Below are 18,324 nucleotides of genomic sequence, written 5' to 3'. Positions count from 1 at the left end.
TATCGGTCGAATTCTCCTCTCCAGTACCCTGGCATAGACTTTCCCGGGGAGGCTGAGGAGTGTGATCCCCCTATAGTTGGAACACACCCTCCGGTCCCCCTTCTTAAAAAGAGGGACCACCACCCCGGTCTGCCAGTCCAGAGGCACTGTCCCCAACCGCCATGCGACGTTGCAGAGGCGTGTCAACCAAGACAGCCAAACAACATCCAGAGACTTAAGGTACTCAGGGCGGATCTCATCCACCCCCGGTGCCTTGCCACCGAGAAGCTTCTTGACTACCTCAGTGACTTCAGCTTGGGTGATGGACGAGTCCCTCTCTGAGCCCTCAGCCTCTGCTTCCTCATCAGAAGACATGGCAGCACCCACCTCCTCAATCCCGGTGCCGTTCTGTATTAATACAAAATGCAAGACTAGCAAAAAATACAGTGTTTGAAAAAAACCTGTGTTGGTAAACAATATACATTTTAACAATGGTGGGAGTTCTTTTTGAATTATCACATTCTTGAGAAGTTGACAGACAAGAAGATTCTCAGAAGTGCAGAGATTTATTTTTCAGTTATCTTTTTCTATCTCAGTAAATAGGAAATTTTCACACTGTTTTGCAATCGACTCTTTACTGTTTACTGGTATTCCTCATGGTGCAGTAAACAATTTGATTAGTAATGGTTTGTATTCCAGTGTCTGTGGCTCAGTCTGCATCAAAGTGCCCTCTTTTCCTGTCACTACTCTACCTTTATTATGTGTTCTCATGTTCAATTTATGAAGCTCAGAGCCTGAGTGGCATCTTCCCTGAAGGCTATTCTAAAAACAGTTCTTATAGTCTTGCAACTGCTGTGTTTTTATACAACACAGAGAAAGGTTTACAGTAAAATAGAGCAACAGCTGCACTTTTAGTTGGGATAAATTGTACAATAAGCCTTCATCTTTTCACTCAGTTTCCTCTGGCAGACTGCTCCAACTCGGGGCCTGGCAGACCAGCACCACATACACACAGGAGATTTCAGCCAGATTAACTAAAATGTCATCATAGGGGGAATCAACATTGCTCTTTCTTAAATATACTGTCTGTGTTGCCACAGTATGCAATCTAATCAGATGGTAGGTGCATCTGCTTGAGTCCATCATTAGGATCCTTTCAGAGAAAAGTTTTTCCTGTTTCTTATTAAGGCAAATATATATACATCATAACACTTCAGCACAGCCTGGGATTCTTAAACAAGAGTGCCTGTAGCGGAACCACAGCGGCATCAGTATTGTTTTTCTCCAACATTCCTGAATTTATTAAAGAGGTGGAAGAACACCAGCACAAAGAGTGAATGTGAGGGAAAAGCTACAAAAAAAGAAAAGAAACTGAAGCAGATATGTGAAATATTTATAAATGACATTGGTCTACTTTATCATTATATTAATATGAGTCCATATAAAATGTAAAAAATAAGTCTGTCACCTCTTTATTCTGTAAATTTTAGGATTCTTAAAAATAGTTGGATTATACCTCTAATAAAAACAACATTAAGCCCCTTCAGTGTTTGTTTTTGGATCTTACATTTGAGGGCCCAGTATCCAAGGATTCTAAAGAAAATGCGTTTCGGCATTTGTTTGAGTTGCTAACATATTCCAAGAAATAAAAGCACGCCATCCGCCTGCTGTGGCACAGTGAGTTAGTTAATTAGATAGCTGGCATGCACCCACATATTCACCAAGCTTTTGCAAGTTTTTCCACAAGAAAAAAAACATCCTTTTACAAAAACTTTTGGATGTCCTTAAGGGAGCTTTTGCTGGTGATAAATAAGACACACAAAAAGTGAATATGCCAAACCCACATCAAAGTGGGCGGCAACTGGCGATGGCAAGGAGCCACAGGAGAGTGCATTAAGTGAGAGATCAAGTCAGCATACAGATGGAAGTGAGAGTCACTGAGTAAAAAGCCTCAGTCACTGAATCACATACAGTAATACGCAAGTTGAAAATGTACTGTGCAGTATTTTAGAGCTGCACAACTGCCAAATTTTATGGTTAAATTCAAGCTGTACCTTCATGCACCCCTGTCCATGATGGGATAAATGTAAAGGTGCGAGTTGCTTATTTTTGTTTGTTGTGCTTGAAGAAGGGTGATAGAGCTATAAACCACTACCACAGAGGGTGATAAGTAATTCAGTAATTTTCCAGACAGCCAGCATGCCGTAAGGCAGTTTCCAAAGTGACATAGGCCCACACAAAACAGATGCTCAGGGAATTGGTTTCTAGTGCCCGAGCAGTACTTAAACATGTCACTGCCAAAAAAATGACTTAAATTATTCAAAACACCAAAGAAGTTTGCATTCTATTAATGAACTTCTTTGGAACTTGATCATTTTATATTTAAAATGTTTGTAAAAGCAGCAGAATCACACATTGTGGAAATGAAGTGCTGTTGCTCAGAACTTTGAGAGCTGCTGGTTTTCCATCCCACCAGCTTGTTATTTGAATTCATTCTAAAGTGTAACTCCTTTTCTTGATACATACAATACAATGAAAACCAGCAGGCCAGTGGATGCCCAGCAGGCATTCCCCCCACCCCCCCAAAGTCAGCATCTCAAAACCTAGAACATCATAACAGTCTGACAGGCCTGTATTTACAATAAAAAATCAGGTTTCAAGAGTCATTTAAATCTAATTCTGAGTAATTTATTTATACTCTCATTTTATTACAGTGTAAATTAAACATTACAACTGTAGGTATTTGCCCATTTTCCCTTTTTTACAACTGCAACACAAAATAGGACGGGACAGACGACAAAACAAGACAACAGATACAGGATGTTTACAAACGAGACGTAGGTAGATCTGTTTATAAAAGTTGCCCATTTTCCAACAAAACTGAAATACTGTTGCACCATAGACCAAAAAATAAAAGTCTGTTGAAAAATAATATTTATCTTGTATTTTTTTGGCCTCAAAAGCAACATTATGTTCACAGGCTTTATAAATTGTGTAAGAGTTCAGAACACAGACTAAACTAATCTCAGCAGTCAATGAATGTAAAGGTACCCTGTAGCGTTATAGCCTCTAGCAGCATCATGGGGCAAAGTTGATGTTGTTTTGTTTGTAAAATTGATTAAGCACAGGCACAAGTGCAACCAAGCAGGCGGGTGATCCACATTCTGCAGCTGGTTCCACTCTATTCTGCTTATCAACCACTGTGGCGACAACAACACGCCAACAGTGGCAGGGCAAAAAAAGAACTGCCAGCAAGAATAATATACATGGATTTAAAATGTTACAATCAACTTTGCAAATATCTAAATGTTAAATAGATATCACGGATACAAACTGTGTGTTTGGCTAAGAAACCCTGATTCCCAGTGAACACTTTTCACTGTCTTACAGTCTTTCGCAGGCAGCACTTTCATTTGGCTGCATCAGCTGAAATAAAATCCGCTACAATGGAGCAGAAGTTGTGTAGTGAGGCCCAGACTGATGATAATTCCCAGTAATAATGGCAATAGAAGGTTAACTATTAATTTGATTACAAAGTAACAAAAATATGTTTTTGTATATCTTTGTATCCCGCAGATATTTAAGAGCATGTGCTGCTCAGATTACAGAGCGCACGTCTACTGTGCATTATTATTGTGTCAGTGTTGCTTATCGTGTATTTGTATCTTCTGAACCTAACAGCAAACGAGTCAAGCGCAGACTGGAAAATTCACCACAAAGTTCTCAGACGACAGCAAGGAGGCGGAGGGAGGCGGCGGCGGCAGCAAAAAGACAAAGCTGCATAAATACAACTGAGCGGACTGCATATCATCCAAAATGCAGAGCTCCTGCGTTGCCTGAAGGATCTTTCTAAGAGCACACACTAGCGCACTGTCACAAAAAAACATACTGTATGTGTGCGCACACACACACACACACACACACACACACACACACATTACACATATTACAGCTACACACACGCATAATAGCATTGTTTGCAAAAGCTACTTGGACACTGGAATTGTCAGATTTCAAACTGTCATCTGCAAACCTCCATAGTAAAATGGCATGCATTCTACAAATTCTTTTTATAAAGTAGCAATGGCACTGGTAACTTGTTTCATGATTGTTCATTTGCTGTTTACTTATCTGAGTTTTATTCTGAGAAAGGACACTGCTTTCTAAATGTGTGATCTTTCTAGAAAAAAATCCCTTTGCACTGGTGAGCTCTGACACTGTATCCTGTGTTAAGTATATCGATTGACAAGTAAAAAAAAAAAAAGAAGAAGAAAAGAAAAACTGCTACAACAACTACTACTATTACTACTACCACCCAATTTAGAATATTGTTTGTCAGTCATTGTAGCAAGGTTAATTTACTCCTCCATGTTTTGAAATATAGAGGCTCAAGTTGGCTGGCCAACTGTTCAACATTTAATATTTCAGCACTCTTTCTGCCTTTAACACTCCAGAGGCAAAGAGCCAAAGACTCACAATGGGTCGTCTCCCTGAGAATGTGCCATGCACTGAGTAGTAACTCCTAGCTACATGTATCTGTGTTATCTGATCTTTCTGTGTCCTTTCAATAAACTGTACTTTTCAGTAAATGTGTGATGAATAAATGGTTATTTGTGGGAAAACAAAAGTCTGAGTACTGTATGTTTGTGATCAACAGACAAAAAGGTTGCATGGTGCAAAGACCAATCAGGATTTGTGCCCTCTGGATATTAATTACGTGTCAAACACTACTAAAAGGTTTGTTAGAGACTTAACAAATCACTGACAATCTGAGGTCAGGAAAAAAAATTTACTCTGAGAAAATATTCATCACATATTTTTAAAGATGGCTTAACAAATTATTACAAATGAGTAAGTTCTCTGCATTATCGTTTGACCTTTGTCCACACTGCAAATCCTGCTTCCTTTTACTGACTGCTTTTATGTACCAGGACTGCAAGTGTCCATGCACAAGTTGTAGAAATTAAATATTAGTATCATTTTTGTGATTTATTAAAAAACTCATTTGATCACTGAAAGCCACTTGCTCACACTGTTGTATAAGGTGGATACCAGCCAAATGAAAAATTTTAATTTATATGTTGTATATGTGCAATTGTGCACAATGTTTCTATTAGGTCAGCAAAGCTCTCATACATTGTGTTAAACAGCCCTCACAGGCATTTGACAGCAATTACCATAAATGCAGGACAAATTGTGCACTCGGAAAACAAGTGCAGCTGACTTGACCAAGCAAAAGCTAACGGTGGCTCATTTGACCGCAGGTTACTCAGGACTGGTCATGTTCTGACTAAAGCTATCAAACTAAAACTTGCATTTAGTTAACTTTATTTGTTAGGCTAAATTGTCTGTCCATCAGACAAGGCAACATTGGCATCATTCTTGGAACATTTGTACTTCATCAAGGATTTCTATGTGGGAAAGGCCACCACCAGTGTTTATCCTCATCTTGTGCCATTTCTTTATGTCTTCCTTTTTCTCATGTTGAAGTATAACTGAGCTTTCATTTCTGCAAATTATAGTTTTTAAACTCATGACAATGCTTCCTCTTGTTTCTAATGTTACTTCTCCATCGTCCAAGCATCTCCAAATCCAAGTTGCTACTTCCATGTGAAAATGCAAAATTCACTCTCCAGAGCCAATGTGTGGTTTGTCCATTCTGAGCTCCTGTAAAAAAACATGCTGGCTCAACATGGCACCTTCCATGATAGGGGACCTGCGCCTACCTAAAAGACTCATTCATTCTAAGCTAAAGAAAATGCAACAATTCTTATTTTCTGGTGATTACACATTAATGAAAACATACTGTAATTATATATACTATAACCCATTTCTGCTAATAAATCCTTCTAGATCTTACACACTGCATTACATTAAAAATATTCATTACACCATCCCCATGCTCAAGGTAATGTCATAAAAAAATCTTGTCAGCCAGAGATTTTCCATTTACTGTCTTGTAAGATGAGGAAAAGTGTCACATTCTCATATTTTAGAAGCTGGAAACAATAAATGTCAGTGATCTGAGCTTGAAAATGGACCTAAACTATAAATCAATTATGAAAAGCTAGCAGTTAATTTTCTGTCAACTGAGTAATAGATTAATGGACAATGATGTTGCAGACTTTATGTTGATGTTTGGACTGGACCTGTGAAAAATCAAGTGTTACAAATGTGAATATAACCATGTTAAAGTAGCTAACACATACTGACTGCAAGGATATTTTTTAAAAAGAAAACAAGACCTGAGGTTTGCTGCAAAGTAATGTTATAGCATTATGGGATCATGATCTCAAATATGACTCTAAAGGTGTGTTCAGACTCAACACAAAGCAGACTGCAGAGCCTGAATTCCAGTGAAGTCAGTGCAAAGCCCCGTGAGGCACAAACTGAAGCAAAGATGCAGTTGGGAATGGTAAAATGGTTTCAAACAGTACAAAAAGGTTTGTGCTCATGCCAAGGCTGAATCACTTAACTTCATGAATGTACAGCGGCAGGAAAATGGCAAAAAACTTGAAGAAGCTGAATTTTCAGGGGATCAGTCAAAGTTGAAGAAGACACAGAATAAACACCGGTAAACAGTGCAGCAGTGACATTTGGAGAAAGAATGTACATAAACAAGAAAAACAGTATTAAAGCATGAAAATATGTATATTTTCAGAGTACTCAGTCACCTCACCTTCCACTGTGTTTACCACCCTAAAATACCTATTAGGTTCCAGCTACACTGTCAAGCATTGTCAATGTATTTCTACAATGTTATGGCAGCATGTAGACTGTATTATGTCAGTGTCACACATTTCAAAAAACATCAATGTAATATGTTTAAAATCTACTGTTTTGTGGCTCCTCTCTGGGTATTTGCGATTACAGCATGCCCTTAATGTGACATGTGGTGCGGTCACTGCACCCAGGAGTGTCCATGTTGGAAAATGTTAAGGGATAGGTGCACAGCTCTATTTTAGGTCACATAATCCATCTTTTCTTTCCTTTCTCTCATGGCGGATCTCGAAAATGCTGCCATTAAACCTCAGCCCTGCAAGTGGCCGAAGCGATAGAGAAGAAGAAAGATGGCCAAGCTTGCGATGAAGTACATGGGGCTTGGGATTTGATCAAAGTGACAGTGGGGTATTTGTATGCCATCTTTATTTTACTGCCTCCCATTGACTGCTTGTGAAAAGGATGCACTGTATATTGGGCAATTACCCAGATCTCTAGCTGAGTTATACCAGAAATGCACCTAGTAAACTGGAAAATGGCTTCTGTTTAATGTGAATTCAAAACACTGCCTATTGTAAAGATGGTACAGTTAGCTTCAGTGGAATTTAATTTGCTACTTCCAGGAGGATGGACAGATCACGAGAACACCCGGAAAAGCAACAAATCTACAGTGGTTCCCCTCATATATGTGCAAAGAAATGAATGGACTCTGTCACACCGTCAGCATTAAGCAGTGCGCTTCAGTTCGCTGCCTTTTGAAAAATGTATTAAGCTTTGTTTAGTCAAAATGTGGCATGGAGGCTTCAACCTGTAATGATCGTTCAAGTTCAGAATTTTAGAATAAGTACAACAGACCAAGCCGTGTACTCCAGCAGGTGTCACTGTGATCTATTCCCAGTCCTGCCCCAGCCTATCGATTGTTGTTTTCATCCCTAACATAAAATTTAAGAAAAATAGCGGGTCATGCAGCATGGATAATTACAAAAGCAAATCACTTGGGAAGTAAAATGCACTGCCCTACAGTAACAACAACCACAAATCTGAGGAGTCTGTTAGTTTGTCAGTCATGTGAGGCAGGGGAGAGACAACAAATTGTAGAACAGCATCAGTTTTATAATATAGCAGAGCTGTTTGATTCTAAAATGTAACTACCAAAAGTAGTTGCATTTAACAGCCAATTGAATTTGATCTAACTGTCAAAAGTTTATCTGTAGTGATCAGTCAATTTCAGAATTAAACTCTTTTAGTCTGCCTACATCCTGTAGTTGGCCCTTTCTCTGTTTCTGGCCTGGCCATGTCACAAGCCCTTTAAAAACACAGCTGATATCACTTAAATTAGTGAAAGTTACCAAAAATACAGATAGCCTGATTATAGATGTATTTTAAACGTAGCTCCCACTAAAGTTGCCTAAACATGATATGTCAAAAAATCGGGGATTTGAAACACTTTTATGGAAATTACGACCAAACTGTAGAAAGGAAATGTTGGATTTTGGTCTGGGATGTTAGCTGGGTCCTTGCACACACAGAAACAGATAAGTGTTCTACTATCAAACTGTGTTTTATTTTGATATGCCCCCATCAGCCTGATGTTATAATTTTTATTTCCATGCATGTGTGTGGCTTCCTGTTGTTTATTTGTGCATCTTCCACCTGCTTGTTGTCACTAGACCAGCATATGTTGGCATCTGGTTCAGTCTGTGGCCGCGCTCCATGATGCTTTATGACCTGTAGTCTCAGCAGAAGTTGGCCTGTACTGAGAACCCTTTTGTGTTTGACGGCATGTGCTTGTAAAATGATACGGTTTTGGTGCGTGCGTCACACGCAGCATAAGGCCGAGATGTCTTACTCATGCTCTCCGGTGATATTTCGCACACAGAAGGAGCCTTGTTGTACTTTTTGAAGCTCTGAGCATTACTTAGCTTAGCTGAGCTTATGTGTCAGTGGGGCTGGAGTGGGTGGGGGGCTGTGTGTTTAAAGGCATTTAACACCAACATACTTTGTTATATTTGTTCTCTGTGAGTTATTTTGTACAGTTTTTATAACCATAAACTGTTTAACAAAGTTTAACAAGAGTTTTTGACCAGTTTCCTATGTGGAATTGGGAAGGAAAAAGTGTTTTTACTGTCTCAGAGCATCATTTGGTTCCTAATGTGTCTTGGAGCCTACAGGTATATTTCTTGGAGAGCTGCCTGGATCACTGCATGAAGAAAAAACACTGTAGAATTGTCTTATTTTGTGATATCTTCATCAAATTTGAGGCAGTTTCTTACATCCCCATAGTGTCATTTACCAGGAGTATAAAGTCACATTAGACTGTAGTATACAGTGTATATATACATTTTTTCTTCCTCTTGGGGTGGATCAAATTTTTCATCCTTTTAGGTCCAGAGACCTGCTGCTCTCTTTCTGTTTTCGACACCTTTACTGGAAACCTTGTTGTGGTTCATTTCTGGCAAGGTTTTATTTATTCATATAGTCAGCCTGGTTCAGGAGCAGATTCAGATATGTAATTTAAGCCATATTTGCTCAAAAAGAGGGGTGGAGTGGAAGAGGTTAAGCACTGCCGTGTACTCCAGGGATCATTCAGATATACAGTACTACACGCCCCTGTTACTCCATCAGCAAGTTGTTGTTGTTCTCACAATGTCAGTGTCATGCTTGTCTGGTAATTGGTTCATAAATCGCCCATTAAAATTTCCAATTATGTTATTAATATGACTAGAACATGCACATTTTTTAAATATGCAGGTACATCTTATTTACACAAAACAGTTGAAATGTGTTTAGTTGCTGCACTGTAAAATAGGCTAATACTTGTACATTTTTTAAACAGCTGTCTGTGTCCAAACCACCTACTTCCATAAGGGATTAGATGGGAATCAAGATTTGATGAGGATTTAGAGTCTATAAAATGCATCATATAGCAAGGATTAAAAACAACATCATAGGTGTGCTGAGGCCTTTTAGAGGTCAGTGATAACCCCTCCATCTTCATGTAATTTACAGTGGTGTCTTTGACAACTTTCAAGAATGATGACATGACTGGCACTTTGTTAAAGGGTCTAACTGTAATAGCAGCAGCAATAATCTCCATAATCCAGTGGAGACAGTGTAGTGAACTATTGTTAGAACCCCAGAGTCACAAATGTACAATTACCTGATCCACCTTACTGAAAAAAAAAAAAGTTCAGGCGGATCACTGCTCTGGACGCTTCTGCTGCCAGAGGGAGAGACTACACCATAAGGACCTTCCATCACAGTATTCCTGGTACACCTAACAGGAAAACAGCAGATAACACACCCATTAGAAACACACTAGGCAGCGGGGCACAAAATGCACATGATTTCATTCACCTATATATGCAATAGAGGATAATATCTTTTACAGTTGCAACAATTAAAAATAGGAAAACAGCTGTTCTAAGTTTTAAGATAGCAAAGGTCAGCTCTATTATGACAGGGAATTGCCCTCACTACTTAAGCATGCAAACCTAATTAAACACTCAGTCTAATTAAACAGGCCAGAGCTGCCTCTTCTTTTTCAACTTCTGCTGTTGGGGGTGAACCTGAAATGAGTCGCAAATGAACGACTGCAAAATCTTTATAGAGCGCGCACAACTGTGTCGAGATTGCCCACTTCATGTGCTGTTTTATTCGCAGCTCTTAAAGCTAGGGAGTAAAATGATTTTAATGAGGTTGAGGTTTGTGATAGAAAAGCTTTACACTCCCATGAATTCTGGAGAGCAAACCGGGGTCAATAAGCCAGGGCAGATCTTTTTTTTAAGTCATTTTAAACCTGTTTTGAGTACCATGACAAGGACTAGTTACATGTGGTTAGATGTCAGTCACACAAAAAGCACCAACTGTGACTTTTAATATTCTCCTGTGATTGTCTAGCCCTCATTAGTGTCAGGACTCTGGATGGCAAACACAGTCCGCTTGGCACCTAATTAGGCTAAAGCAATAGAAATTACAGTGCAACATTTTGTACCAACAGGTGCTGAAAGTGCATGTATTACCTCAGTTTCCTTAAATTTATCAAGACCTAAAACCAATGAGGCAAAATTACTAGTAGGGTTGCATCAACATGAGAACTATCTGTTTATTTAATAAGGCATGTGACTTTGACTGAATGACATGTCTGTTGTTTGCCATCTTTGCCAAACTTTGCCATTTTCTCGCTACCATCAAAACCTAAAACCAGTTTTCCCTAAGAATGTATTTAGTGACAGAGCCAGCTTGTCGTATAATTTACTCTTACATTTGAAGAGACATTGCAGTACTTATACATAAAAAGTCAGCTACCTTTTCACCATTTTAATAAAGTTGAAGTAGATTATATTTAAATTTTGTTTTCTGGAACAGTAGATTAAAAAAATTAAAAAGGCAACAAAACTTGTGGGAAATATTTTTAAGATGATAACTCACATTTTCTAGCAAAGTGTTTTGCCCCTAAAAAAGTAATACTATTTGACAATGCAAATACAGTCTGCTGTATCCCTGTATCCAGACTATTTATTTAATCTTGTCCCATGCCTGTCTGAGGAATGTTGTAAGTTCAGTTGGTCTCTCCTAACCCGCTTTTGCAAATATCAACAGATTCCCTTTCCCACTTCACCCATCCTGACCATCTATAAAACATCTTTTTTCAGGGCCAATCACCATTCAAATCATTGCACTACAGACGATTTCCCTTTCCGTTCTGATTTGACAAGCTTTCAAGCAAAATGTTATGTTTGACCTTTTATTGGTCACAATCTATTCCATCTCACATTGAAATTCAGATAAAAGCTGCTGCTGTCACTAGAGGCAAGGTCTGCTCCAGTGTCATGTAGTGAACCAGAAAAATTACCATTTTGTTTCTTGTGAATTACTGGGTACAAACATTTGACACTCGTCTGTAATGTAGAATACACCCTACGTTATTGTATTCTTGGTCAAGTATACTTTTTTCTAAAGCAAGTGCAGCTACAAATGGATGAACATTTTTGTGTCCCACACATTGTTTCTGGTCCACAGCACAGCGACAAAGCAGATGCTGCCCTCAGTGTTTCCATATTGTCACATAATGGTTTTGTTTTCACTTCTCAAGCAAACTCTGGTCCACTTTCAACAGAACAGACCCCCATATTGTATGAAAAAAAGTGTCTTTTCTTGGCTTAAGATTTTAGATCTGTAGAAGTGATGAGGTTTTTAATGCTTGGGGCAGGTCCAAAATCCAGGGCCACTAGAAAACAGAGCAACACCAATATATTTGCCAGGCTGCTTATTGAAGATACAGTATATTGTATCAGTGTAAAGAAAAACAATCTAAAGGTTATGTATCAAGATTGTTGTTCAAGGTTGCTCTTTCAGTTAAAAAAATTTTTATAGGCTGATATATCATGATCTGATTGTTTATTCTCCCAAATACTGAGAGCTGTATCCATCTCATAAAGACATTCTATTTGCCCCTTTGTGAAACCTTGATTTAAGAAAGATCCCCTAATGAGTCACTACCTATATGTCACACAAGAGAACCAGCTGAGCCATAAGAGCCTCTGTGATCGGCCACTCTGTTCTCTGTTGGCCCTGCTGCCAGTTCAAACACACTTATGGTGAACTAAACTCTGATTTGGATGGGCAAATGTGAACACTGACCTTCAATGGTTTTGTTTGTTTTTTTCCATCTTTGCACCTGTCCCCCAATATGAAATTAATTATAATGTACTACACTAGAATACTGTACTTACTAGTACAATGAAGCATTGTCAACAAGTGCATCTTCCTCTGTGGGCTGAAAAAGAATTTTTTCCTTAAATATTCCTCTAAACTCTCCAAAATGAATCTTACCTGATTTCCATTCATTGGAAAGCTACTATCTGACCACATTTGCACTTGTATGAGAGTTTTAGCTGAAATATTACAGATAATTTTATCTCACTGTAGAGTATAAGGTGAAAAAAGATGAGGGCAATAAGATTAAATAACAGTATTTGGTAAGAGATACTAATCTGAGATCAAATGTAAAATAAATCAATGTTTCTTAATATAACAAACAATCACCTGCCCTTTTTAATTTAAATACCTTTATAATTGTACCGCCCACATTTTGGTTACATAAGTTGTCATTTCAGAGCAGACCAGTGAGCAAGGCCCGATGTTGTAAAAACACGACTCTCCATCCTTGAGATATTCTGAGACAACAACAAAATGAGCATTCTCCTCAATCAATGCAAATGGCCACTGTCACAGCATAAAGAATCCTTTTCAAATGAGCTATGAAAGGAAAAAGTAAATACAAAGTAATTACCATTTTCACAATGTTTTAAAAACAATAGTGCACGGTATGTGTCAGACCGCCAGCTTTGTTGTTTTGAATTCATTTATATCAAAACAGCAATTCCTTTTTTTCTTTTTTAAGCAGAGCATATAGAAAATCTGCCAGCTGATTTATGTGTTGCGCACTCAAGCTGTGTCACCATTATTGTGGTGGCAGTGTGGTACTGAACACACACTGACGATGAAACTATGGATGGCTGGAAAGATGACATTTGCTAATGGCCCCCTATAATTAACTATATGAATGAGGGTATTTTTCAATCAACAACCATAATACATACTTTGGGAGAGGGAAAAAAAGGTTACAGGCTTTTTTGCTTTTTCTTTTGTAAATATAGCTGAGGTTAAAGTTGTTTTGTTTTTTTAAATCAAGCAACATGAGCTATCAACTTCATTGTTGCCTTTGGAACATCCTGTCACGATACAGTGGATTCACAACCCACTATAGTCGTAGCCCCACTTTGTACCCATGTTGTTTTAGCGTACATTCAGGTAAGTGCCCTTAGATATAAGATAAATCCTAATTCCCTTATTTGATTGTTCCATGCTCCTCAGTCCTCACTGGCTCGACATTTCCTATGAGATAAATTCCTTTCTTTTATAAAATCAGAGAAGCACGTCTTTTTCACAACAGTTGCAATGAAACAAAATGATATTTAATTAACTACCATAAAGAATCACATCGAATAATCACATCTGAGAAGCTTGAGCTACCAAACATTTGGGATTTTTGTTTAAGAAATAATTGAAATGATTAATGGATTGTTAAAATAGCTGCCAAATTTTCTGTCAGTTCACCAGGCCATTTATTGATATTGTTTCTGCCCCAGACAAAGTAGTAGCCTGTTACTATTATTATAATATTTTCATAATAATATGTGGCTGATCATTCAGTATTTCTGATTTATTATTATTCAGCCTTTACTTTGAAACCTTTAGCATAGACCACTATAAGATGCAGTTGCAAGTCGTATATGCAGAAGGACCAGCCGCAAGATAATACTCTCAAAAGGCTGCAGAGGGTCCAGTTCTCAGTAAAAATGTTCTCCAATCAGGCACTCACTGAGAGCAGTCAGGATATATGTCGTAAACAACTGAGCACCATTAAAGTTTGGGTGAATGCCATGTTTCACCAATAGCAGGCTTTCTCTAAAGACTGGATTTAAAAAATTGGCTACAGCTACAGGAGAACACCACTTTTTGAATAATTTACCAATAACATGCAGGGCTTTGTTGAAAGTCGTGCATGTGAAATGCTTTGAAAATGCTCATTAAATGCCTCGGGCATCCCAAACTGATAACAGCTGTCAACTCTCCCATTAATGCCATCACCATAAAAATACATCCTGCAGTGGCCACAGCTCTGGGTAACCTTCACCAGCCTAAAGCACACCAAAACACTGTAATGGTCAAATACATCAGTCTCCTTTCTCAAGCCAGTGGGTGCTTGCAAAACAAAAGATACTTAAGACAAATGCCACTGGTGCCACAGTATGTAAAGTTTATGTGGGATTAAAGTCTTCAATAAAGATGGACACCCTAATTTGGTAGAGATTAACACTATATTATTCAGAATGGCTTAAACTTTATTTTAATCAATACTGTCTTTAAATGATTACATTATGATCACAGAAAAAAAGAAATATCATCTTAACATTATGTTGGCGCAGCCTGATAAAGATTATCAGATGGTTTTATGTTTTATTAAGCAGCAGCCCCCTGATACTGTGTGCCTGTTGTGTACTGAACCTTCTTCATTGTGCAGCTGTAAACAGGCATTTGCATGCATTTGCTAGATCACAGAAAAGCTATTTGTTAGTAAAAATGTCTGGAGAGAAAACTGTGTAGAGTGCTGAGTACAGAAAATCGTTTTTGTAAAAGAACGCTGAATTGATGATGCCGTAGGAGAGAGATTGCGCAACTCAGCAAAACTGTCTTGAGTTTGAATTATTAAACTAACAATTAAAAATAGATAATGACAAACCTAGCATTTAAAAATAATTCCACAGAAACAAATACCACTAAACAAACACTACTTAACATGTGACTAAGCACCAGCATTTTGTACGTTTGATATAAAGGGTTAAAAACCGAATGACTTGTGTTTCAGTAAAACAGGTGCTTCCTCCAGAGCTGTTAGTTTTTTCATCATAATTCATTCTTTAAGTACAAAAGGAAGAAACTTTAATTCTGCAATATTTATTTTATTAGGGGAATTGAATGTTTTTGCTCACAAGGGCACAAAAACAAGCTGACATGACATGATAGTGCAACATTGTTAAGTTAATGTGTTAGGAAACAATTATTAAAAAAAAACATTTGTTGATAAAATGCAGCATCCCTTCTGAGTCGTGTTTTTGCCCAGGTGACAAATGCAGCTGCATTACTCACAATATTTTTATCCCCGGTTGGGCATCTGTAAAAACAGTTTCTGGATGATTATGGCACCAGATCGATGACTTTAGTCTTTGGCACTAAAAAATAGATTAGATTCGATTCAAATTTATTGTCATTACTCGTGCACAAATACAAGGCAACGAAATGCAGTTTAGGATCTAATCAGAAGTGCAATAACAGCAGTGAAGAGAGCACAGTACCTACAGTCAGTACTAATTTACCAATGGATATATACAATTGATATTTACAGTAAGATATGTAGGGTAATGTACAGTGTACAACAGACTGTGGGAAAGTGGAGTCCTTGTGATGCATTGGGCAGTTTTCACCACCCACTGCAACGCCTTCCAGTCGGAGACAGAGCAGTTTCCATACCAGACTGTGACACAGCTGGCCAGGATGCTCTCGATGGCACAGCAGTAGAAGTTCACCAGGATGGCTGAAGATGGGTGGTTGTTCTTCAGAGTCCTCAGGAAGAAGAGGCGCTGGTGAGTCTTCTTAACCAGGCTGCAGGTGTTGGTGGTCCAGGACAGATCCTCTGAGATGTGGGTTCTGGGAATTCCTGGGGACCCACATCTCAGAGGATCTGTCTTCAACTCAGGGAAGCCAATGTTGTTTTTGTTGTTTGTTTGTTTTGTTTTGTTTTTTCAATATAAATGCATCAATGCCAGTGTTTACTTTTTCAGCTATGGTTTTGTTTTTGTTAGTTTTTTTCATTATGATTTTGTTTTCAATGCCAGGCTTTATTTTTCAGTGCCAAAGACTAAAGTCATCAAACTGGCACCAGAGATGATTAGCTACTAGATGTTTTCACCAGCTAGTTGCTAACTTTGTCTGTTGCTTGCCAATGGGCAGGTATTGTAAACTTGATTTATCAGTGCTTGTTTGTTGAAAACAGCAGCTTGCTGCTACCAAAAACACCTGATGAAATTGGTGCTATGTAGAGACATGCTGAATAGTTGATGTTCCTTACCTTTAACATGCAGTGTCAATATAAAAAAAATGCTGCTATAAGGCTCTTTATATGAATTAAAATGCACTTTTCTACAAAAGTATTTCTAGAATCTTAAACTGTAGAGTAGATTTTTTTCTCTTGCATAGACTGTGGCACCAAACAATAACAATCCTACACACGTCTTCATATAAGTTGTTCATAATGATTTTGTTACTCTGACCGCATAAACTGCATTTTCTTTTTGGTGGTACTGGAGATTTGAATTTAAAATACATCAAAGACCCATTAATACTGTAGATCTGTACAGCACAGTCTCCCATATTTTATTAATTATCATCAATATGACTCAAAATGAAGAAACATAGTGACAATATTTTATGCCATATTGCCCAGTCCTACTATAAAGATCACATTTAAAAAAAAATGTGAACAAACGTGTAGATAATTTGCATGCGCTTTTGTTAAGCTCAGGCAAATATTTTTTCTGTGGCATCTGTACATGAAATGCTTCTATGTTTAATTTAGGGGTCACTAACTAAAAAGGTTAAAAACCCTCCTGCTACCACCAGCTTGTCCTTCAAGGTTCTCAGAAGTGCTGCTGTTTCATCCTCGTAGCCCCTAGAGAATAATTTAATTTCCCTTAGCTGTTAAATTAGAGTATGGTCAATTAAGTCCATTTTTGTGTCCACTCATTTTGTTGCTTTTTACTCATGCCATACAACAAATGCCCGCACTCATTTAGCACCACCGCTGGGGAGCAATAAAACTTGCTTTCTAGACATAAATGGGCAGTTTGATGTACCATCACCAGGATGTGTAGACTGAGTTGTCTTAAAGAGCTTCTGGATTTTCTGCAGGAAAGAGACCAAAGTACTTCAGAAGTCCATCTGGAAGCAAATATAGCAGATGCTAATGCTTTACACTTCCATTTACATAAGAAAATGCTATTTCTAAGGCAAATTCAGCCATCATCTGGAAACAGTATCTTCATAAATGATTGTTTGGCATGTGTGAATTAAGATCAAAAAAGTGCATTTGGAACAACATAATGAGATTCACTGGTAAAGGAATGGCCGCCCAACAGTGGGTATACATTACATAGATTAGGAAAGTAGTACATAAAAGGGCAAGATAAACATTTTGGTCTTTCTCTCCCTGTGTTTTTCCTCGTTTTCACTTGAGTAACAGGAATGTTGCTGCTTCCTCATGCTCCCACCCACTACTGAAACAAGATGTGGGTTGTGTTGTTGTTTATAGCTGCTGGCCATGTAGCACTGAAAACTGCTGCTCAGCCCTCACTGAAACAAAATCCTACTTAGGAGTCCCCACTGACATGCACCTAGAAGGTATTTTACCAACATATGTCAGATGAGACGTTATGCCTGCTGGTTAGATGTCAAGAGCTTTCTTTGGTCTTCTACTTTGTCCTTAACCTCTGTTATAGCAAGCGTGTAGTTTTGCCTATGAATAGTAGGGACATGTCCCTACAAATATTTTGGGAGGACAGAAATGTCCCGACCCAATATTTGAGCAAACTCATGAACGTTACCTTTAGAGTTAAGTCATATTACATCATCCGTATTCCCTACCTGAGGGTACACCTACAAGACGATATGCTAGCACTTGACTAACTGAAAGGGTCTGGGGACAACGGAAGCTCACGCTACATGTAAATGTCATATTTGCTCCCAGGCAAAGAGGTGACAGCGATATGTTATCAGGGCTGTTGGCCCATACCTCAAGTATGGGTGATGTTATTGACAGTGTATGTGAATCATGGAGTCTCTTCTCACCAAGTGTTTAATTATAATTTCTCCAACAAACTCGAAACTCCTGCTTTTCTCACCAGGTTATTAAGTTGCATCTCACGTCTGATTACAGTACACTGTACAACTTATGCCAACACAAGCAGATAATTAGCATAGTGTGCAGTGTAAATATTGAGGGGG

General features: G+C 38.3%; 1 protein-coding gene across 2 annotated transcripts in view; it reads left to right on the top strand.

The window, feature by feature from the left end:
• Positions 1-4,600, top strand: part of luzp2 (leucine zipper protein 2) — a 135,667-nt gene extending 131,067 nt beyond the window's left edge. For both annotated transcript variants that reach the window (XM_020608813.1, XM_020608812.1), the window contains one exon: positions 3,661-4,600. In XM_020608813.1, the coding sequence (XP_020464469.1) occupies positions 3,661-3,774 (114 nt within the window). In that variant the 3' untranslated portion in view covers positions 3,775-4,600. The remainder of the gene's footprint in view (positions 1-3,660) is intronic.
• The last annotated feature ends 13,724 nt before the right edge of the window (positions 4,601-18,324 follow it).

This window comes from Monopterus albus, unplaced genomic scaffold, assembly GCF_001952655.1.
Source record: "Monopterus albus unplaced genomic scaffold, M_albus_1.0 scaffold95.1, whole genome shotgun sequence".
Classification (NCBI taxonomy): domain Eukaryota; kingdom Metazoa; phylum Chordata; class Actinopteri; order Synbranchiformes; family Synbranchidae; genus Monopterus; species Monopterus albus.
The sequence above is the reverse complement of the archived record's forward strand: the minus strand, read 5'-3'. Positions and strand labels throughout refer to the sequence as shown.